Here is a 23,864-nt window from a genome sequence, read left to right as displayed (position 1 = left end):
TGTCATACTCACAGTTCATTTAAATTTGTGAGTCATTCCATCGATTCAAGCATGCAGTGAATTAGGTCTTTAGTCTTGACACTCTTTTCTTAACAACTGATGAAACCAAGACAGAAAATAGCGTCACGTCTAATCTACTCTCATGGTATAGCAACACCAAGAGTTGCTATTTATTGTGTGCTTGAAACATAAATCCTTAATGTCAAAAGATGAGTCTGAATCATAATAGGATCCGGCAATTTTGAGACATTCAAATCTGAATTGCTTCTGTGCCTCTTCCTCCCAACATTTTTTCTTTTTGTTTGATCAGCTTGAAGTAGTCTGTGGAGAGCCACCTGGTCCAGAACCCGTGGTTCTCTCAGATGCGGCAAGCTCTGTAGCTAAGCCAGTTGGTGACCTTTTTGTTTTCCTTCCCTGTAGCCTTGATTGTAATATATAGTGTCGTGGCTAACTAGGAATGTTAAGTATTTTGCTCAAACATTTTCATGGTCCAAAAGCTATGGGTCAAAAGCATTAGGGAATCCCCCGTGCAACTTTATGAAACAAATCTCATAGCCCTTTACTCTGGACTTGGCCCTGACCTGAGGTTTTATGAGAATGTCTGGAAATTCTATGTTTCTGAACTTTTTTTTTTTTTAAGGCCCATTGGAAAAAACAAAACAAAACAAACCAGCATTGCTTAACATTTAGAGAAGCTTGAGGTTTCTGATGTTTGATTTATAGTTGTTTTGGCCACAGAATTGTTCTTACAGATAATGGTAGTAGAATTTGTTCCTGTTTCCTCCTTGGTAAGCTATGCAGCAGAGGTTACAAGAACCACAAATGCTTATATTATAAGTTGCTGCTGAAATAAAGAACAGTTAAGGAGTAAGACTGGTGCGAAGTTCCCCATTTTCCCATCAGAGGCCTGAATGGGACTGCTAATGAATGCTGACATGCTGATGAAGTTTTTTTTGCCATTTCTGTGAATGCATGCCGAAAAGAAGAGGGTAGTCCAAGTCAGCTACCTCACCCAGCAGACTTTAGATGCAGAACTACTGACAGTGCAGTACAGCTTGAGCTTTCACTGAAGAGAGTGTTCCCATGGAGGGAGGCTATTGTGTGAAGAGGCTGGAGAAGGTTTCTTCAACCCTAGTTACAGGTGTTATGCCCAGAGAAAAAAAACAACACAGAATGTCATTACTCTGTTTTGGGAAGTCTCTCTTTGCATATAGCCCTTAGGTCTTTGTGATTCATTGTTGAATTGCTTCTTTAACTAATTTCAGGAGTGAAACTGGTGTACCTTTAAAAGCAGAGAGGTATAGTTGTCTTTTAAAGCTCTTCTGTGCTTCTTTATCGAATAAAGCAAGTCTTGGTACAGGAGATAATATCACTTTTATTTGTGTTGGTCTGTGTTCTCAACTATTTGACTGTGGAAATGTGTGGGTCTGCTATGTCAATCACTATAATAATCAATCTTCTGTCTTTAAGAAGACATCAGCTGAAGAGGTGCCTGATAACTCTGCCCTGTTACAAGATACAAAGAAAGATGACAAACAAGGTATTCAAATAAATCATGTTTTTTTTTTCTTTTTAGCTTTTTTTTGGTGATAATTAGTAATTCCATATTTCAGCTGATAGAAGAAACGGTATGTTTAATTTCTAAGCTAGCTGTATGTTGCTGTAGGTTTAAAGAGACAACTATTGACAGCAGCTGAGTTGAAGAAAAATATATGGATGGGTTTGCTTCAAAATTAGTTTTATCACGTGGATGATATGAAATACACCTTCTAAAAGAGGCTTAGTCCAAAAGCAAGTAATATTTTTACTTCATATTTCAACAAAGTTTTAATTGTCATTATCAGGAATTTTGTAAGAATAAAAGCTAGGTTGTGCCAAATTTTGGATTTCCCTTTTTTCATCAAATAACAACATTTCAAAACTAGTTTTAATTCCAAATTAAAAAAAAAAAAAGAAAAAAGGAACCACCAACAACCCTATATTTTCTTGCAAAACAAGTTTTGGACAAACAGGACTGAAAATACTTGATTCATTTATGCCACTTGAAATATGGGAACAGCAAGCCACGTGTAATTGAAGTGATCTTTTCGTTTTTGCACTCAGCAGCTACTAGGGCTCCCAGAATTAGCACTGGATCATAGCACGGTCATTGCCTTTTATATTCTCCTTTCACTGACCTTTCAGGTTCTCACTTGTTGTCCCTGTCCCTCAGCCATGGGACTAAAACAGTTGCGGGTATTTTCTTGTCTGATTCCCAGAAATGTGGATTATACATTCATAAAATAATAATAATAATTAAAAAAGGGGTTTGGGGTAGATCTTGGCCTCCCCATCTGTCCCGATGATAAGGAGCTGTGAGACCTGGTAGTCCACATTCCTTCCAGTTACAGGTGTGACCAAGTTTGGCAGATTCCCAGTGTCCCTGGGTCAAAGAAAGGTTGTCAGAGTTGATGGGTGTTTGTAAGACGTTTGGGTAGGTCAGCGTATTCCACAAAAATCATGTTTTGTTGATAAGATGTGTTTTGTTGTAAATCATAAAGTGTGAGAGCAGGACTTGAACCATGAAGGTTATTGCTTTCAAATGCCAAGGGAAGATTCACTTTTTACTTGAGGAATTTGTTTTCTCCCTGTTTAGGTGAAGAACTCGTGCTTTGTTCTGGGTAGGTGACACGTTAAATCAGATGGGAAGCTGCTTTGGTGCATGCAGTCCTTCACGGCTGAGGATCTGCTGTATTTGTGACAGAGATTCCTGCCTTTTCAGCCAAAGAACAAATGCTCTCGTTCTACCACTTATTGCTATTCTGGCAAATGAAGAGCAGATTGCTGTCCTGGCTGAGAAGAAGTTCCCAGACATCAAGAATCTGTAGTTGAGGACTGTAGAAGCAAATTTCCCTGCATTTTCAAAATGATACAAGTAAATTAGCTTCACTCTGTGAGCTAACGCTGTTAAGTGGGGGAGATAGTGCAAATAGAACTGGATCCAAGAACCAGACTTTTCTCACATATGTTTTATTTGATAAAGGCAGATGAAGATGAGAGATTTCATTCTGAGTGGTCATTTATTAGTGTATTACACTGCATTAAAAGATGCTACAAGGACGTCTTAAGAAAGTAATTAATAAATAATGCATAGACATGGATGGAAGGGGAGTAAGCACAAAGCATTGTGATTTCCTGAATTTTAACCCTGGCTCTATCAGTGCCATTTTACATCCCCTGGAGCAAGCTGGTGAGGCTTCAGCTGCTAAAAGCTGTCGTCTCTATTTTGCCCTGGGTTTCGAGGTTTGTAAGTTCAGAGAGATGCATCCCAGCTCTGCCAGGTTGTGCTTGCTGTGCAGGATCGTTGCGTTGCTGAAATACAGCTCCTTTCTTTTATGCATTCAAACCCCCCAAATTCTCAAAATTAGGAATTATTTGGCAACTTGGGTATAGGCCTTTCTGTTCTTGACTTTCATGCTCCTAAGAGTAGTTACTGCTTTTGGGTGTTTGGTGTTTTGAAGGTATTTTGCTACCATTGGCTTCTTTTCGTGTACGTTTGGCTTTATTAGACGTTACAACTGATTTTGTTTTAGATGTTGCTTTCTCAGAGCTGATGTCTACAGATATTACCTGCACATATTAAAAGAATTTTTTTGTTTGTTTTAATAAGCTCTTAAAGTAAGCACCGCTGTCAAGACAATACCAAAGGATTTTCAGCACTTGACTGTGAAAACAGGTAAGAAGAAAACAATTCAATTGTTACTGCCATTAGAATTTCAATCAAATGTTCCTATGTCACAGTGAACCTAAATTAGTGTATTTTGATATAATTTTTTGAGATCCTTTTGCTCTTGTAATATTATACTACTGAAATTAGCTTTTACCTCATAATGACTGCAACTTGCACAAGTAATCTTAGGTAGTACTTCAGGATGTCAAAAGGTTCTCTTGTTTTCTTTCCCTTGTTTTTACTGTATGCATGTTCTTTGTGTGTGGGAAATATTTATGACATAGCATTTTGAAAGGACTGTGAATTTTGTTTTTCTGTGCTACAAATGAAATGTAATAGCATCTTGTTGATAAAAGGTCTTCTCCAGTATTAAACAAGTATGTAATATTTTGGGAACTGTTCTGAAGTGGCTTGTTACTTTGAAAAGAAATCAGCTTTTGCGTTTTCCATCAAGGAGTTTAAGGGTAGATAGCCTTTCGGAAACACGGATCTTGTGGCATATACAGCATTGACACATCCTTTTGATTCAAGGGTGTTTCTCTTGTGAAACCACCTATGGTTTTTCTTTCTTCAACTCCAACATACCCTTCTTGTTCCTATCATACTGGAAAAATGTATTTCTGGAATGTCATATGTGAAAATTACTTAGCTCTTCCAGAAACTCTCCGTGTATTCAGTTCAGTTCATCAGGTCTCCCTGGCCCTCCTCTCTGTTAACCTCTTTCCTAAAGTGGTAAGAGTGTTGGCAAGGTCCCAGGGAAGCTAAAATCTGGACCTGCTTTCTTTTCTTTTGCGTAAATGTTTTTACTCATGAAGATATCCTTGATTAAGAAAACTGACCCCAAATGTCTGTCACAGCAGTTTTGCCTTATAGCTCGATTTATTCATGGCTGCTCAACAGCTGCATGCCTCATTTCCCAACCTTTTTTTTTTTTTTCCTGGCTTCTTCCCAAACACTTGGCAGCTACCAGATGTCCTATCTTCAGCTCCTATTCTTGAACAATTGCTGCTTCTCCTACAGCCAGCAAGCCACACGCACTCTCAGACACACACTCGCCTCTAAAGGGGAAAGGGGGGCCAGTGACACTTTCAGTTCTGTTCTCCCCCATCTCTGCCCCCCACGTTTTGCCCAGGAGCACCCCAAACAGTTTTATTGTCACTTCAGTATTTCCATCTTAGGTATGCTTAGGGAAATATATAGTCACCTGCACATCACCTTTACCACTATTTTTGTTTTTCTCCATGTCCTTCATCTCCTTGTAAGGGAGCTCTTCTGGGTACCAACGTGATCCTTTATCAATGCTGCTAGGCTTGCATACCAAGGGAAGCAGTGGCAGATTTCCACCCAATTGCCCTGACTCCTGTTGCTCTGGGAGTTTCACCTGTGCAGTCCTGCACATTAAGGATCTGATCAAGCACATTCTGAGGTTGCACAGTAAGACCGATGTTAGAAGTCAAAATATTTATCTATCCAGTGTGCTAGATAAGGCACAACAACCGAGTACTTATTTCAGAATCAGTCATCATTCTGAAATGTCATCATTATTATTAAACTTAAGGATGCAGATTCAGTTGGGATGAAGCAAGAGAAAATTTACATCCTTCGTTTGGGCTATTTATGTTAATTCAGGAAAGATGATACTGCTGCGGTTCATTAAGGAAAAGTTTTCTTTGCCATCAGACTAGAAATTTGAAGTCAGTAAAATCTTCACATACTCAACATCTCTGCAAATCTGTCTATCTTATTTAGGCTCCTAAGTGTAAGATCATTGTTGGCCTTAGACTTTTAAGGAATTAAGAGCCAAATTTGTGATCATTTAAATTTTACATTTCTGCATAGGCCACTAATAAGAGATAAAAGGTGAGTCACTACAGGTCATTTAAACTGGGGAATTCTTTATTTTTTTTTTTTTCTTATCAGTGCAGCATGCTTGCACCTTCTAGAGCACAATTTTCTACTCAAGTTTACATCCTGTAAAGCAGGGAGGCACCCGTTGTGTATAGTCCATTAGGCTACAGCCAGAAGTTACGGAGTCATCATCCTTGGGAACGTTACAATGAACATGTACTGGGAGAGGGGGTGGGAGCAATTAAACACCTAAACTGGGAACCTTTACACTCTCCTGTGGTGTGAATGAATAAGTAAGTTCATCATCATATATGATTTTAATTGGTCCAGACGAGGCTGTTCAGTTCATCAGGCTTTGCCAGGAATAATACAAACTTCTAAATACTAACTATACTCACTTTACTCAACAGCTTTAATTATTTATCAGTTTCATGTAACTTAAGCTTCTCTATTCATAGCAATAGAAATAGGGAAAACTTGTGAACTGGCTAAATATTTTTGTATCATCTTGAATGCTTATGTTGTGCATATGTGTAAACCTCCACCTCGCACATGAACCATGCACAGAGTGCACCAAAATATCTGCACGCCGTACAGAAATGCTGCCACAATTCTTGTTTGCATGCCCTAGTAATGAACTACCTGTTTTATAATAGTATTATATTTCATTTTATTAAAGGTTCACACTAAGGCTAGGTCTGGGTATTGTGTAACTGTAGACTCAAATTTCCTGATTTTCAAAAGCTTAAAAGAAAATCCTTGGCAGTAATATTATATTGCCATATTTTTTTTTTTTAGTAGTAGTCATTTCAGGTCTCTCTCTTCCTTTTGTGTTTTCCTGTGTACTTCAACAAGATGTCCTCAGAGAGTTCTCATTCAGTTCAAAGAGTTCAATTTTACCTGTAGTTTTTTTGTTGTTGTTTTTTGTTTTGTTTTTTAGAAGAAAGGCTTTCTAAAAGAAGTATGAACAGAATCACTGTCTCCCTAAAAAAAGAAAAACTTGATGGTTCTTAAGCATGGCTTAGCTTGGAGAGATTTTATACTTCCTGTTTCTAAATGACATTTATTTAATAATTGTGCATGTAATTTAATAATCAGCAATTCAGCATTGGAAAAATTGGGTCATATGGCTGTAGGGAAGCAGTTTCTAAAGTTGTGCTCTCTGGGAGTCTGACGCAGGGAGGGGGATTATCACCACTGCATATTTTAATAGTAATTCCCTCTTTCTTCCTTAGTTGCTTTACTAAGTTTGTTGCACAGAACTCTGGAATGACTGTGGGCCAGTTTGCTGGTGACAATAATCTACTAGAACTTGGTTTATGAGTGTTTTTTGTTTTTTTGTTTTTTTTTTTTTTGTATCACTGTAGTACTGCATGACCCTGAAAGCATATTTCCTTTATGAAGGAATAGCGTGTGGCTCTAGACATGTCATATGCTATTTCTTGCGTTCTGTATGTCTCAAGCCTCTTGTGTAGGGTCTATGCAGTGACACAATACAAGCCATTAAAATGTCAGTATTTGCCAGCTGCTACCACAGGTAGCTCCTGCTCTGTTTGGGGGAATCTGCTGTATTCTCATGTAGTGCTGTACAGCGACTTTGTGTGTGCATTGGGATCACTTATGCTGCTGCAATACTTTGAGGGTATCTCAGTGGGCTGAATTTGAAAGCAATCACAGAGATATATTTTGTCAAGGTTATTTTATGTTAGCGAGGAGAGTAACAGTTCTCTGGTGACCAGCGACAGGACCCGAGGGAACAGCACGAAGCTGCAACAGGGGCAGTTCAGGCTGGGTGTCAGGAAAAGGCTCTTCGCCAAGAGGGTGGTCAAGCACTGGAACAGGCTCCCCAGGGCAGTGGTCACAGCACCAAGCCTGACTCACTTCAAGAAGCATTCATTTGGATATATATTTTTTTTTTTGGTGGTCCTTTGGGGACCCAAGAGTTGGACTCGATGATGCTTGTGGGTCCCTTCCAACTCAGGATGTTCTACGGTTCTATGAACAGTCAAGTCTGTGTAAACCAAGGAACAGCTTCGAGGAATAACCCAGAGAAGGTGATTCAGTACTGTTGTTTTCCTATCACATAAAACCCAGTGGAGGTGGCAGGATATTCAGAATTCACCCACATAAAATAATCATTTTTTTACATTGATAGAAATGTTTTTGACCAACACTTAGCCTGTAAAACTTTCTACCTTAGAATATCATTCCTCCCCAATGTCAAAGTAACCTCAACCTGATGTGTTAAAAATTTTTATGGGTGGCAAGAACATGGACTTTTACACTAGTTAGTTGAAGTATTTAGGAAGGACATAAACCTTTGTGCTTGGGGATGTAGGACAACAAATAGATGTTTGCACCAGGAGAAAGGTGTTTTCTATGGACAGCTTTTGCTATTTCTGTGTTGCTTGCCAGCACTTCTTTGTCAAGACAGCGTCAGACCTATTGCTTTCCCTGCTTTGTGTTAATCAAAGTAGAAGGTGAGGTTCTGACTATGCTTTCAAATTCTTAGGACATTTACATACTACAGAAAGAAAGGGGAAGGAGAAGTGAAAACTAATCTCCATTGCTCATGTGGGATGAGCAAGCTCTCACATCCACATTTGCCACACTCCCAGTTTTAATAAACACTGATCCCACAGCTCTTATTTAGCATGATTTGTCTTAGCAGGTGATTTTTCTTTTCTCTTTCAGCTCCTCAGGAACCTAATGCACTTAAAGCCAGACCCAGATCCAGGTACCACTTTCATTTCTGTTTCGGGATAAGACATACGTTCCTCTGATGTTAGACTTGATAACTGGTGTCGCAATGTTTTACTGGTGCCGTGCTGGAAGTACCGCTCGGATCTGAGAGATTTACCAGGCGGGATCTGTAAGCTCTGGATGCCCCAGGAACACTGCCTAGCACCCTGTGGTCTCGGGTCACAAGGCGCTGGCACTTCTCTCCATCTGCCCATCCCGGCTGCCTCCTCAGGGTGGTGTTGCTGTTGAAATCGGGGCAGTGGCTGTGTATGGAGGGAGATGCCTCACGCTCCCGCTGCAGCAGCAGCAGCTCAGCTCTCAGGTGTGGGTGAGTGCATTCTTTTGTCAGCCTGTGTGTGCGTGACTGTGGCTGGTTGGTTGTGGTGGAAGAGGCTTACGGACTCACGCTGCTACGTGAGGGAAATGGCACCTGCTGAATTTGGGTATTTTAAAGAAGAGGGAGGCCTGTGCAAGAAAATACTGTGTATAAAATAATTATGTATTGGTTTGGGTTCTTCTGTTGTACAGCCATATCGTTCATTCACCTTAAAGCTTTTATTTTTTTTTTTTGAGCTGGTCAGGGGAGCTTGATTCCTTTTCTTAGGCAATGAGAGTATAGCAAGAGCTCCCTCCCTCTAAGTTTGTCAAAGGCTGCTAATGAGAGAGGATGAGCGATCCGCATAATGAATGAAGGTAGAAATCCTCTGTTCTTAGGACCCACATCCAGAAAGGCTGAACTGCCTTGTCTGTCATTTTTCTGCTGCTAGCCAAAGCTTTTTTGTCATCACACTGTTTTAAATTCTCTTGCTGTGTTACAGAATCATGAAGTATGCAAAAAGTACGTAAAAATATTTTATGTAAGACACATACAAATATATTTTAAGCAAAAAAAATGCATAAAATAGCAAGCATTGTTTAAACATTTGAAAAAAGTCACTTGAATGTGACTACTGTGTCACACATGACAGTCTCACATGTGACTATATCTCACTGCGTCAATGCAGAAGTTGGGGCTAAAGTTCCCTAGGCACATCCTTGCACCCAGACCTTCAGCCTGGCACAGCCTGGAGGGCTCTACAGCCTCAGGGCTGTCTGTCTTCATGCGTGCCTCACCACCAGAGGCTATGATTCGAGTCTCTTACAGCTCCCAGCTCAGGAGGCTGGCTCTCTAGCATGAGCTGTGCAGACTCTTAGCTGCTGACTCTTAGGTGCCTAGGTCTGCCTGTTGTAAGCAGCGATTCACTGTCACAGAGCTCTGTGTTGGCACTGCTGCAGCAGGCATATTTTTATCTCATAGCCACTGTCTTATTCTTTCTTTAAAAAAAAAAAAAATCGAACTGTTAGGTTGTGCAATTGTAAGGCGAGTAAAATATATACCACATATTATGGAAAATAAAAGTTTAAGAAAGTAAAAAAAGGCAAACAAAAAACATCAAAAAACATTTCCATTTATTTCAGAGGGGTTGGGTTAGGTCTTAAATGGTAGGGCTGTGGAATTCAAAGCTCTACCAAGACCGAAAAATTCAGCATCAGCCGAGGTTTTTGTGTCACATGTAAATTTTGAAGCAATTGCAGCTTTCACTCCTGTATTTATTAAAGTTTACATCAGAAATATAGGATCAGCATTGCCAAATGTCTGTCCCGCTAAATAGCTGTATTCTAACAACAGCCTGCTTGGCAAGAAAAGATCCGTTTCCCATTAGTGGGAGTTATTTCTGTTCTCCTTGAATGTGTTTTTGGTCTTGCCTGTCATGCATAATGTATTACAGTAAGTATAACATCTCACGTTGTCAATGTTCATTTTGAACAAAGCTCTCGGTCTTGCAGAAAAAGCTGGTAACTGCAACAGCTGAAAAATATTGGACACTATTCAGCGAAATCAGAATTCTTAGAAAAGGCGCTGCACCGGGATTAGCATGATATGGACTTACCTGGAGCGGCCTAGAAAGGTGTACTGACATATGTACTTGAGCAGTATGGGCTGCTTTGGATTCACTCCGTTTTTCTGTTTTTTTTTGTTTTTTTTTTTTTTGAATTTGGCGACAGTTTGCTCTGAAAAATTTACTCTGGTAGTTAGAATATTACAGTTTACAAAATGTGTACTTGCAAGAGGCAAGTTGAAGCTGTACCTCTATATACACTACCCTCAAGGTTGTGAAAGGCAAGCAACACGAGCTGTAAAGAGAATTATTTTTTACCCACGTTTATTCAAAATAGTTGCTGCAATTATCCTAGTGGCAGATAAAGTTACACGAGAAAAGCCTGAAACTGTGGTATGAAAGGCCTTAAAAAACATTAGCCTTGTAAGTGTGACCCGTTCATTTCCCCATATGCTTAGTTCCCTCTGTTGCCAAATAAATCTGCCTTGTTATAAGGGGAACTTTTAGTCAGTAGGGTGAGGGATTTCCACCATGAACTTGAGTTCTGGTCAGTGTATTTTTAGATACTATTCACTGTAGTTGTTTAAGATGAATTTCTGAAATAAAGTGTTTTCTGCTTTTATATCTTTTCTTCCTTAGGTCTTATTCTAGCACATCAATAGAAGATGCCATGAAAAAGGGAGAAGAGCCCCCTACTCCACCTCCAAGGCCACAGAAATCACATTCCAGAGCTTCCTCTTTGGATCTGAACAAAATATTTCAACAAAACACACAAGGTAAAGTTTGCTTTCTTTCCTTCTTTTGAGACCATTTTAGGTTAGTTGCATATTTGGCAAATTGATCTGTTTGCACGAATACTTGACAATATGTGCATATGCTTGTCTGTGCTATAGACAGTAATATACTGTGGAACAGAAGAAGTTGCACTTTATTGCATTACATCACCAGTGAGGAGAAAAATCACTCTGTTGCCATAATTAAGGTGATTATAATGTTTTCTGGCACGATAACAGGAAGCCTAACATATGGTAGTCTGTCATCACTGACTGTTTATAACTAGTCTTGCTGTTTAAACAGTTCTCATCAGTAACTACAATACATTTGATTTTTATTACTATTTAATTTTTTGTAGTTCAGAAGCAGAAAGAAAACCCTGAATGTTTAAACTGGGAGAAAGTGTAATTTGTCGTGCGCAAACGTTTTCGATGTTAAAGTCTTCCATATGCATGGGGGCAATCAGAAACCATTCTTTGACTAAAAAGAAAGGGAAATTTCTTTTGACATGGGTACATGTTAAGGGGAGAGAAAGATACAGAATACTAGCTGGAGGGAAATGAAGGAAAACCATTCTCCAGTGCTTTAGTGTTGGAGCGTTGCTTTTGTGTTGCACAGCGAGTGGTGGAAAGAGGAGCTGTTTGTTCAGGATAGCAGGCACCCAGCATTGCTGTGCTCTGCCAGTGTCCTTGAACCAGGCCAGAGGTTTATGCAGCGCACACCAATCATCTGATTCAAGGACTAGGTTAAACATGGTCATGTTTATGCTTCAGAGGAACGCCAAGGTCTGACTGTGTCAAGGAATGTTTTAACTGGGTTCTCTTATGTGGTTGTTGGAGTTGAAAGAGTTTCACCTCTTGCTTTATAAGACATTCTTTTGTGCAAACACCAGGCAGAATTCGAGTCCTGTTATATGTGCTGAACCCTGAAACTCACTAGGAATAAACAAATTTTGTTTTTTCCTTACACAGAGAAGCAATTCTCAATCTTTGACTGTGGTTCCTGTGCAGGGATCTATTGCCCCCAATTTTGATTCCACCAACATCAAAAAGAAAACAAATAGAGCCAAGTACACATTTCCTCAGGCAGCAAATCTTCTCAGAATCCAGATAAAAAGCATAACTGGAAAGAAATAAACTTGGATTTAAGTTTCTCTTGGAACACGAATGAAAGGAGAATGTAAATTTTCTAAGAAATCATTCTGTGAATGAAAAGTAACATCTTGCTTTGAAATGGATCTTCTTGAAAGTCACCATTACTTTTGATGTAAAGTAAATTCTTCTGGGCAACTTAGCAAACTGAAAGTGTTATAAAATATGCGTGACAGAGAAAGGATAATTCATTGATACATTTTGTAGGACTTCATCACTGGAAATGGGACAAGTAATAGGGGATAGGCAATTGCTCATTTGGGAACCAGGAAAAAAGAAAAGAAAGTACTTTCATTACCCTAAAACTATTCATCATACTCAGTTCAAAATTACAGATATTCGTAGCTGGAATGAGAATTGGCTCTAGGTTGACAAAACCTGAAATACTGTGTGCTACCAAATTGCAGAAATGTGAAAGGTCTCCCAGAGGTTCAGCTTCCTTCTTTGCCTGCAGGGTGTTGGCCTACAATTTTCTTTCTCTTGAATGTGCCCTGGTGGAAATGCTAAATGTTTGGGGTGGCCTTCTTTCAGTCTCTTCTAATGGAGCTCTTCTGTTTTGTATCAAAAATGTAAATACTCATTGTGGAAGAATAAGGAGAAATTTGTAGCCTTAGAGGATTTAAGGAAGAATTTCTTAAACAATTTGTAGCCTTCCACTAATAAGGGTTCCAGTCCAAAGTCTGCATCATCAGAAGGAGGAGGAATTAAATCAAGCCATCCCAGCACCACAAGGTACCATGGTGCATTTACCTTGCTTTTATTTCATTAAAAATGTCTGCATTGGAAGTGCTATTTTCAGGTCTTTATTCTACGAAGAAACGTGAGCATGCTGTTTTCCATCACTAAGCCCTGAACGTTTGTTATTCTGTAACATCCTATTGATAATAAGACTTTCTGCAGCTGCTTTATTTTCTTCTACTTCTCTTGTTTTCACCACCTTCCTTTTTTTTTTTTCATTCTTTCCCTATTAGACTTGCTTTTCATTAGAAGTTCCAGTCTTATCATTTTGTGTATTCAGATACCTTTGTCACCTAAAGACAGTTCTTCCTTGTGGGGTGGTCATTGTTTAATAGCCAAATGCTCTAATGAGGTGCAATTTCTAAAAAGAGAGTTTGCAAGAGAGCAGAGAAATTGGGAGCTGTCACCTTAAACCAAAGAGCCCTGGAAAAGCAAGTGAGTGTGCATGCTCGTGTCAAGTAAATTGCTGACACTTGTATAATAACGAGCTGTATTCTTATTCCTGCTGACAGTATAAAGCATGAATTTAGAATAGTTTCCATCTGCAATCAGAAGATACAATTATATAGATCATGTGGTGGCAATGTACTATTTAGGTTTCTTGGTGATTGGGATAATATACCCTGGCATAAATATCAAACCTGATGAGTGTCTATCTGCAGGCTAGTTAATCACCTTCTTTCCTAATGTACTCTTGACTGATTTTTTGCTTTGTTTTCTATCTGCTTTCCTTCCTTCCTAGGTTTTAAAAAATAGTCTCATTGTTAAAGCTGGGCCACAAAATTAGCAGCGGCCATCCCTTCTAGCACCTCTAGTACCACTGTGTTGCCTAGTGTCAGTACAGAAAAACAGACAGTACAATTAGCCATTTTAACAGCTTTCAGGGTACATCCTATGTGATTAGAATAATTCCATTCTGGTACACTGTTTTTTGTCCTATTAATTCTTGTTCAGAAATAATCACAATTGTGTGAGTTTGGTGAATAATCTGCTCTGGCAAGAGTGCTCAGTAGTTTTAAGTTCTGCTTTCAGTTCCTCATTGGTCATGTTGATCTACGGGTATGATGTCTTTAATTGTAAAGTCATCAGTGGTTTGGAGCATTTTTGGGTGTATTTCATTTTTAAAGGGCAGAAGAAGAAAAATCTCTTTTCTTCAGGTAAATTCTGCCAATGACTGTGGCAGATCCCTGTTCTGTTTGTGTTTTGCTTCATTTACTGCATGTGCTATATCATGCTTGCCACCCATATTATGATAACCTAAAAAAGAACTAACTTTTCAAATTTCCCATAGTTATTGAACTGCTCTAGACAGGCATTTTAGTAGTATACACGAGAGTATTGTTATTCTATCTGTGTGTGTGTGTGTGGATGTGGGTGTGCAAAAAAGAAAAAGTGTGTGTGTGTGTATATATATATATATATGTATATATCTAATGCCTTCTATTTGTGTTCATTGAGGCCATAGGTCAAGATGACACTAATTTTGGAAGACAACGTATGTGTGGCAAGCTATAGGAGTGTATTTTATCATTTACTGAGCTGGTTTTTCTCAGTTGTGACCTGAAGAATAATTCCGCAGGTGATATGGCATAGTTGAGAAAACATGTATGGTAGAATGACCTTATTTTACATTAAAGAAACCTCAGGAAGTTCAACATTAGGGTTATTAATTACTGGCATCAGTGAAGCATCATGCCTATTGCCAACTGCTTTTTCTCCCCCAAACTGTCCTGGGATACCCCTGGTTTTTGCTTAGCTTTGAAAGATGATGCGTGTTTTCTCAAGCCTTGCACAAACAAGTTGCCACAGTGAAAGTTTCATTGTCTTGAGGCAGACTATTTCTAAAACCCCACTAGTCCCTGGAGAGTTTTTCCCACAGTATCCATGAACGAGGCTGTTAGTGAATTTAACTAGGGGAAAATCACTGCATACCAGCCCATCCTGTGAGTGCATGAGAATTTCTGTTAAGACTCATTAAGAGAGGGAAATTTTCTATTTTTTTTTTATGCTGTAGTCTCTGTGTTAGCATCTGACAAAAATTTAGCACAGCTAGATTCTCAGTGTATTTCTTCTTGTTGAATATATAATCTCTGGCAGTTGTCCTATGTACACATGAAGAAAATATTTGGCTGGGTTTTATGCATTCCTGGAAAGACAACAGCAGGTTTTAAGTACAAAAAAAAAAGTCAGTTTAAATACGTGCGTGAACTGGTTTACATCTTCATTTCTCCTCTAGCCTGCTGTCTAGCCAGATACAAGCCGACAGCTCCTAGCGTGAGCACTGAGAGCCTGTGGCCGACAAAGCTTTTCTGCACTGTTCACAGACGTGTTTGCAGAATTAGCTCCTCTCGGGGCTCCTTGGGCTCCCTGCTGCCAGTCCCACCGACGGGGTGAGGGAGCAGGCACTGGGGGAGCCAGCATTGCTGCAGCGTGGTGCCTGCGGGGTCTGCCACACAGCCACGCTTCGCCCTCTCCGGCAGCAGAAAGCCAGGGTCTGCCTCGGGGTAAGAGGGGCTGGGGCAAGTCCCAGCTTTACGATTAAAACCAAAAAATGCACCCACCGTCTTCGGGCGTTTTGCTCAATTACATTTTCTACCCATGACAACTACTAAAGAATTTAATTCTAGGCGGTGACAGCAGTCTGGGGCTTGTTAGGTTGATACTGATGCCTCTGAAATAGAATTAAATATATCAAGTGTAGAAGACATTTTATTTCCCACTTAGTTCCATTCCTGAATTTCATAACTTCTTTTAATTAACAGTTCTGTAGAACAAAAGATACGTGTTTGGAAAAGAGGATTTGCTTTGATGAAACAACATAGTTGTCATAGGCAGCGTAGTTTCATGTTGATGTGGAAGCAGACTGAACGTCTCTGTAATTCTTCAGAACAGCCCTGTAACTATTTACAAATGAATTCTAGACTGAATTTTTTCAGCGCTCGTCTGCTTATGAACCTCATCTCCTGCTGAGGCTGTCCCTGCAGTGAGGAACACGTGCAGCACAGGCACCGTTTCATATGTGGGCGTGTAAGCAAACACTCGGTGTAACTTGGGTTCGCTCCACGGGGGATGTGGGTTTCAGCCTGTAACACAGGGCTAGTACATTTATTTCTTTCTCTCTTTCACCATGTGAGGTGTTAAGTACCACATGTACTTTGTAAAGAGGGAATACTCTAATGTATGAAAAAAAAAGTCCTTTTTTTGATACCTTTGAAGAGCAAGGGTCTTCTCTCTGATGCTTCCATTACTTCATCGAGCGCTCCTTATTTCATTCAACTAGCACAACCTTTCCTTGAATGTATGGCCTTGGGGTGTTTATTTGCCAAGTGTGGAGATTTCTGAAGAGCAGGAATCTGTTGAGATGTTTTTCATATTTGCCCAACCACAGACAACTTTTGTTTATTTCTGTATGGTTTTAGTCCAGGTATCAAATAAAATAGTTCTGTAATTGTGTAGGAGAGAGGATGTGGAGAACTGTAATGCTGCTGCACTATTATATACATTTTTATGGAAACTGATCCAAATACTTACCCAAATACTGTTTTCAGCTGTTTGCAGCTACATCATATTTGTAGCTCAGGGAGCAAATGCAGGTGACTTTCTCTTTTGGGCACATGGAACTGGGTACTAAAACACCTGCCAAAGTTAACCTAGGTAGGTATGGTTATTGCATTGTCTTCTGTATTATTTACGCTTATTGGTATTTTCTAGGAAATATATGTATGTGTTGAGGTTAGCTATCTGTAAGTCTTAGCTACCAAAGACAAGCTTTTAAGGAATTACGGAGTCATGTTGTTTGTGTTACCATAAATACCAATTTCCCAATTAACTTCTTGGTTCAAAGTTGAAGTGACAAGAGGAATCTAGAATAATAATGCACTTTTTAATGCTGAATTTAAATCACAGTGAATTTCAGTAAGTAATTATTTGTCGTGAGTCCTTCCTCTCATCACGCTTGTATTGCTCTCTATTTAGTAAAATCAAACTACTTTATTAAATAATAAATATAATAATAAATATAAATTATTTAAATATTAAATAATGAATAGGACAGAATTTTATTCATGCTGTAGCATTGTGCTATCTTGCATATTACTGTCTTGTGTTTGTTAATCAGTCCAAAAGATTAAATTAGGAAGGTGACAATTCTGGACGACCTTTATTTTAGCAGAGCAATAATGCCTACGATCATCTGCATAACATTCCCTTTTGCTGAATATTGTTTGCACAGTATACAAGAGTTCTAATGTCAGCTTTATAGAGTTAAGAGTGCAGAGTCCAGTTAACATGTTCAGTTGTAAGGGTTGTAACAATTAAAATTTAAATTAAAAAAATGTCTTTTACACTTAAACCAAAGCATAGAGAAGCCAAAATTGAGCTGATAATCATAATACTTTTTCTCAGCCACTGAACCACTGCAAAGAAAATATTGTGAAATGCTTTCTTAACATAAATTTTGCTTTTCTTTTTTAAAGCAGAGAATAGCTTTTTCATTCTGTCACTGAAGCTTCTGTTTCCTTGCAGTCTTGTTCCCTTTAAGAATATATGTGTTACTGAACTGAGCTTATTCTGAATAAAATATGAAAGCTGTCCTCTGATTTGCATGGAAGAGTTTTATGCCTTTCAGCCTTTTAGAATTTTTTATGAAGGATATATGTGTTTACAGCTATGTAGCTAATTTCTTTGTCCAGATGGACAAGGACATAATCAAGATTGAACGGGCTGAAGAAAATAGTGAGGACATAAATGGATGAATGGTTATTAAATGATACGAATCTGATGGGGTAACTTCTTTCAGCATCTCTAGGTATTTAAATTTCTACGTTTATCTCTAAGGGCTTAGTCCAGAGAGTACTTGTGTGCAAAATGGGGTAAATCTTGCTGGCCTTTCAAGTCTGTTTCTTGACAATTTGTGAAAATTGAACTTCTACATGACATTCTCAATTTTTCTAATCGTAGCACTTGCATTGCTAGGATTGAGGAGTGGTTTGTGCTGTTTTTATTCTGTTGCAGGTTATCAAAAATGTGAAATATTTTTATCAAGTTCTAATCCCCCAAGCTCTTTTCTAGTGAAAGTTGCTAAAGTTGAAAAGTTCTTGACTGCCCTACCAGCCCCGGTGACCTTGGCTGACCTATTTTCATGGTCCTGTTTGGTGTACTGTATCCCATGAAAAAAAAAAAAAAAGTTGGTCCATCCTAGAAGAGCCGGAGGTCTAGGTTAAACAGTTTTGCAGGAAAGGATCTCTTGTTTGTCTTGTGGAAAAGGGGGGCAAGTTGCCTCCCTTGCGAGGAAGACTGCAGACGCAGATACTGCCAAAAGTCTGGAGGGATGGGGATGGCGGGCAGCAGCCCATTGCTTTTCCCGGCTCCCATGTGCCAGAGTTGATCTCTGTTGGACATGGTCACAGCCAGCAAGTGCAGGTGATGCCTCTCTGGGAGCACCCAGAAGTCCCACTGGAAACCCTCGGGGTGAGAAACTCAGTCAGCGTGGATCTGTCAGAGCTCGGTGGAGGGACTCTGCCTCCCTGTGGGTGGAGAATGAAGCTAAACGTGACGGGAGAGAGCAAAATCACGAATAGTTCTGCTCATGGAACGGGGGAGGGAGATGCAGTGTCCAGACAGAAACACACAGAAAAGGAAAGGGTAGAGAAAAGAGTAACCAGAAAGTGAAATGGCTTAGGGAAGATGAGGGACTGGAAGTTAAAAATACAGAGCTTGTGGATATATGACAAAACAGAAGACGGGACAGGGGTTTAAAAAAAAAAATCTGCTTTACAGTGAAAACATGCTAAATTGCATAGATTGGGCATTAAAGAAAAAAGGCATCACAAAAACAAACAAAAAACACAAAAATCAAAAACCTTTAGTGGTGTCTTTCTTGTTTAATGTGGAAGTGGCCATCAAACCTGTAAGGACACCAGTCTCCTACGTGAAGTTGCACACCCGAGAGTCCATAGTGCAGGAGCAACAGTGCTTCATGGCTGGCTCTCTCTCTTTCTAATCACCTGGAAAGTACTTAGAAAGTTTTGTATGCAACTGAGGTACAAGTGATGTTCAGTGTGTTTAGCATGTGAAACAGCTGTAGCAGGAGCGTGTCTGTGACAGTATGTGTGGGGATCACTGGCTGTGGAAAACAAAGCTTTGTTGCTGAGCAGTTTCCCCAAACTAACTGAGAATAGAGGTTTTATCAGTCAAGCTGCATGCCCCATCTCCAATTCTGGCATTGGCGATGCTTTCTACAATCTTTCTACAAACATGATAACAAAATTACTATTAGGAATCTAATTTTTTTTTTTCATTGCTGTTACACTCTGAAGATACGTTAGTGAGAATTATTAAAACAGATGCCTGGACTAAAGAAGGTATTTTGCATCACCTTACTAGGATCCTTCACTAAATTTACATTCCTGGCTACAGCTCTAAGATATCTTTTTTTTTCCCTTTATCAGCTTTCTAAAAGCATATTAGTGAGAATTAATAAATCAGAGCTGTTGAAGAAGTTATTTCACAATTGCAGTGCTGAAGTATAGGAATGTAAATAAATGAAGGGTTGCAGAGAAAGATCCGAGTAGTCAAATTTCAGTGAACAAGAGGAAAGTTTATAAGACAGGTAAACAGGAATTGGATTTCAAGCATAGACACAGAACTTTCTTCTGTGACCTGCCTTTGGCAACAGAAGAGGAAAAAGTATCCCAAACAAACTAGCCTCAGAGTGGAAGGCCAAAATAGCCAGCTTCCCAAAGTACCTAAGGCACTCAAGCAACTGGTGAGAACCCTTTCTTTTTCAGTATAATATGAGTAATTCATGCTTTTGGCTTATGTTTTTGGAAGTGCTTCTATATTGCAGATCATGCTTCTTCACAAAATTAATTGGTCGTTCTTCTGTTAAACCGGATTTGGGAACTCAGCACTCTGAAGCAGCGTAAACTGGTGTGAACCTGTGATGCAGCCAATCTCTCTCCCTCAATCCAGCAACGGTAGTCATATTGTGGGCTGACCAGTAGCATCCACTTGAAAACTACGATTGATCTTTTTCCACTACCATAGGTAACAAAAGTGCTGAGGATTTGTCTTGTCCACCAGGGAGGCTGGAGGCAGAGTGGCGTGGCTGGATAGGATGGCATGGCCTCTTCTCAGGATGTGGAATTACATCCTGATGTTTGCTTGAAAATGTTTATCTAGCTTCAGATTGGAAAACCTGCTTTTTTATCTAGTGTGGTGTCCTGCTAGTGCTATTAGACCTTCGCAATTGCCAAAATAGGGCAGGAAAATGGTCCTGGCAGCTTGCCATGCTGATAGTCCACCATCAAGTGTAAACACACTAAGTAAAGAGCCGTGGTTATTGTCCTGAAAGCCTTATCGCTGCCTTTGTGGGAGTAGCTAGGGCGTGAAAATGCTATCACTTTCAGTAGTACATGCGATGCAGACGCTGGATGTACTTGGATCTATTTTACTGGTACCTGAACAGTCCTTCCACTGTGCTATCTATAAGATTTGGTTTATGTTGCTCCCTCTGGCGTGAATACCACCAAGCTGTACAGTAATGAGGCGACCTGTGCGAGAACTTGGACTGTGAATGCCCACCCTTCAGTGAGGAAAACCTGTGGGTATCTCTTGCTCCCTACACCACTGAGTGGTATGCTCACCCAGCACAATTCCCTGCTTTTCTGTCATTGCTTATTTTATTTGATGCGAGGAGGCGTTTCAAAAACCTGGTGAAATGGGGCTTGTGCATCTCGCTCACAGCTTCCAGGCCTTTTTGATCCCATCACCGCTGGTGGAATTGGCATGGGGAGCACAGCTTCTGTGGGGGCCCTGCTGCTTTCGGAGCAGCTGAAAGGAAGGATTACCACATTTTCCTGGTATAAGTTGTAGGGCAATACATAAGGACAGCAAGAAACCAAGCGTGGATAACTGTATGAAGGGAAATTACTCCGTCTTACCCTGTGATCCCTTTGTGCATGCCCACATCCCCCCCGTTCTCTCTGCTTTTGTGCAGGGTGTGAAGATGCCTTCAAAGAGCGATGGTGTGCAGCTTACCCAAACTCTGGGGCATGCACCTGAAAATATGACATCTGTCTGCTGCTCAATCCCAAGTCACTTTGCTTTCATTTTGGGAGCAGACCTCCCCCTGTATTTATTTTTGCTTTCAAAGCTATTGTGGTACCATCACTAACAGCAAGAACCAATCTGTGCAGGGCGGTCTCCCAGGAGGGGAGGCATTATGAAGTAGCCTAATAGTACAAGTCACCTGCTGATAACACACAAAAATGTATGAGTGTCTCTGAACATTGCCCTTTTTTAGGGTAGTGATACTAGAGAAGGTTGAAGCCTGTATCGTCTGTCAGTAATTCTTTTTTTCATTGCCCTGTTGGGAAAAAGTGACTTTTTTTTTTATAAGTTGCTATTAGTCCTCAAAAGTCAACCAACTTGATCTTGTCTAGCAGTTGTGCTCACGTAAGCATGATTTCCTTCTAACAACAGGCCAAAGATGTTCTGCAACAGCAGGAATTTCATGAATATTTCATGAGTAGCTTAAGTTAGAATTTGCAGGATTAAAAAGAGGAAACTGGGTCAAATGCTCATGGTGTAAGCATCTAACTTCTTTAATGCTAAATTAATGTATGGCCTATTTTGAAAGCTGATGATTTATTTTTTTTTAATTTGACCATCTTACAGAAAAAAATATTTTTCCCTTTGGAATTTTGTTGGGAACAAATCCCAGGAGTCTTCTGGGGCTTCATAGTGTGGGGCTTTGCAACCACATCAGGATGTGCTTTTCCAGCCAAACCAGCACCTTACTGCGTAAATTCCCTGCTGCTTTTCTAGGTGTACCAGTGAGTTGGAAGAGCTGGGGAGCAGGACAGTAGGTGCCATATCTCTAGAGCAGTGCTCAAGTTCGAGCCATTTCTCAATGGGCACAGCTCCTGTAGTACTGCTTTTGAGGGCCTGCTGAAGCGTAAGCCAGCAAATACGAAAAGAAGGGCTCTGGAGGGGGCTGCGTATGTGCAGCAGGGCCAGAGCAGCAGCTGGTGTCGGTGCCTGGGGCTTCGCCTTTCAGACCCTCGTGCTTGTGGCTGCAGCACACTCCATAGCATCATGCTTGGGCTCAGCAGGAGGTCTGCGTGGCTTGTGCTCCTGGCCTCAGCCACAACACTGAAGCTGCTGAGTGAGCAGAGATCATCTCGCAGCAACAACCACTGGTGGTGGCAGGAAGGTGAGGTGCCCGCAGGTACTTCCAGCGAGCATTGCAGCGAGGCTCCCCCAAGTTTTCCTGAAGATAAACATATCTCATTGAGTACATGTGCTTGTCTGCTGTTGAAGCGTGCAGCTGATTGACATACAGAGCACTTGTGTTTGAGTTAGATTGTGTTTTCAAATATTGTTATTAGCTGTAATTGCCAAAGCCAGTGCTCAGATAAATGAAATAACAATCTGAAGTTCCGTAGAAGAAGGGAAGCCTTCATAGTCCACTGTTCAATTCTGAAGATTAGTTGCATGGAAAAGATGGAGAATGTCGTGGAGAGGACATCGTGCTAGTATTGCAGTGACCTTATAAACGGAGCTAATTAACACAAGGGAAAGGATTGCAATCACTCAAATATTTTTTTTTTTCAGATTTCTCATATGCCTGTAAGTATGTTAATGGCTCCCTTAACCTAGGTTGGGTTTTAATTGCCTGCTCTTTGGCACTGTCTGCAGTGATACTAGGCTTCATTCTGATTCAAGAGGTGATGATACTGAAGATATAAAAAACAACATTATAAGCCTCTTTGGAGCTGTATATCTGTATAGTCAATACGACTGTTCTCAATAATTTCACCCACACATTTTTACCCTCATGTTGCTGACTTAATGGTTAATATTTTTTGTCTTTGAATTTTCAACCATGAAGAAGAGATTTTTAGGCTTGGTGTATAAAATATGTAAATGGCTAAGCTGTAACAAGGCTCATAATGGTCTTTGTGGCTTTCTAAAATATGCATAGGAATAAAAAGTGTATAAATGTAATTGCTTAGCATTATTGTGGTAAAAGGCATTTCTAAGTTTAATATTGCATTTTTTGGGCTATACAAATAACCAACAGTGCAACTTGGACTATCTCATCTCTTTAGCAGTACAAGTGCTGAGCACTCAATGCGACAGGAACCTAGGAAGGGTAACCCACCTAAGGAGTCCTATCAGTCCTTGTTGATGTCTCCGCATTAGCCTTGCCCTCCCCTCTGCAGCTGCCTTTGGAAAACCTCACCTCTCCTGTAGTTGTGTCCCATGATTGGGTTTAGGTATTTTAAAGAAACAGAGAAGTACAGCAGCGGGACCTATGTGATTGTTACCCTCCCTTTATGCTAGCTCAAGATAAAAGATGAAGTTATGTTATGCTAAAGGGGCCTGAACTGACTATTAGGGTTTGTCTTCGTCCCCTTATTTCTCTTCTTCCCTCCAAAATACCACCAGTGAGTAGTAACATGCAGACACAACACATAAAGAAAGTGATTTCTTTGGTGTTTGTTTAGGCTTTTGTATTTCTAATACCAAGGCAGATTTTTTCTTTACAGGCTGTGCTCTATTATGTAGTGTGTTGTATCTGGAGTGAACTGAGGACCACAAAAATGATCAGAGGGCTGGAACACCTCTCGTACAAAGAAAGGCTGAGAGCTGGGGTTGTTCAGCCTGGAGAAGAGAAGGCTCCAGGGAGACCTTATTTTGGCCTTCCAATAAGTAAAGGGGGTTTATAAGAAAGATGGGGAGAGACTTTTTAGTAGGGTTGGTAGTGATAGAACAAGGAGTAATGGCTGTAACCTTAAAAGAGAGTGGATTTACATTAGATTTAAGGAAGAAATTCTTTAATATGATGGTGGTGAGGCACTGGAAGAGGCTGCCCGGAGAAGCTGTGGATACCCCGTCCCTGGAGGTGTTCAAGGCCAGGCTGGATGGGGCTTTGGGCAACCTGGTCTGGTGGGAGGTGTCCCTGCCCAGGGCAGGGGCATTGGAACTGGGCGATCTTTAAGGACCCTGCCAACC

At 40.2% G+C, this 23,864-nt stretch overlaps 1 protein-coding gene across 2 annotated transcripts in view; it reads left to right on the top strand.

Annotated features, from left to right (window-relative positions):
* The window catches only part of REPS2 (RALBP1 associated Eps domain containing 2), a 96,645-nt gene that overhangs the window by 49,942 nt on the left and 22,839 nt on the right, over positions 1-23,864 (top strand). The window contains exons 10-13 of one of the 2 annotated variants that reach the window (XM_040532849.1): positions 1,471-1,540; positions 3,650-3,715; positions 8,252-8,294; positions 10,819-10,955. In XM_040532849.1, the coding sequence (XP_040388783.1) occupies positions 1,471-1,540; positions 3,650-3,715; positions 8,252-8,294; positions 10,819-10,955 (316 nt within the window). The remainder of the gene's footprint in view (positions 1-1,470; positions 1,541-3,649; positions 3,716-8,251; positions 8,295-10,818; positions 10,956-23,864) is intronic. The other variant, XM_040532857.1, reaches the window with a different exon arrangement.

This window comes from Cygnus olor, chromosome 1 (genome assembly GCF_009769625.2).
Source record: "Cygnus olor isolate bCygOlo1 chromosome 1, bCygOlo1.pri.v2, whole genome shotgun sequence".
Lineage (NCBI taxonomy): Eukaryota > Metazoa > Chordata > Aves > Anseriformes > Anatidae > Cygnus > Cygnus olor.
The sequence above is the reverse complement of the archived record's forward strand: the minus strand, read 5'-3'. Positions and strand labels throughout refer to the sequence as shown.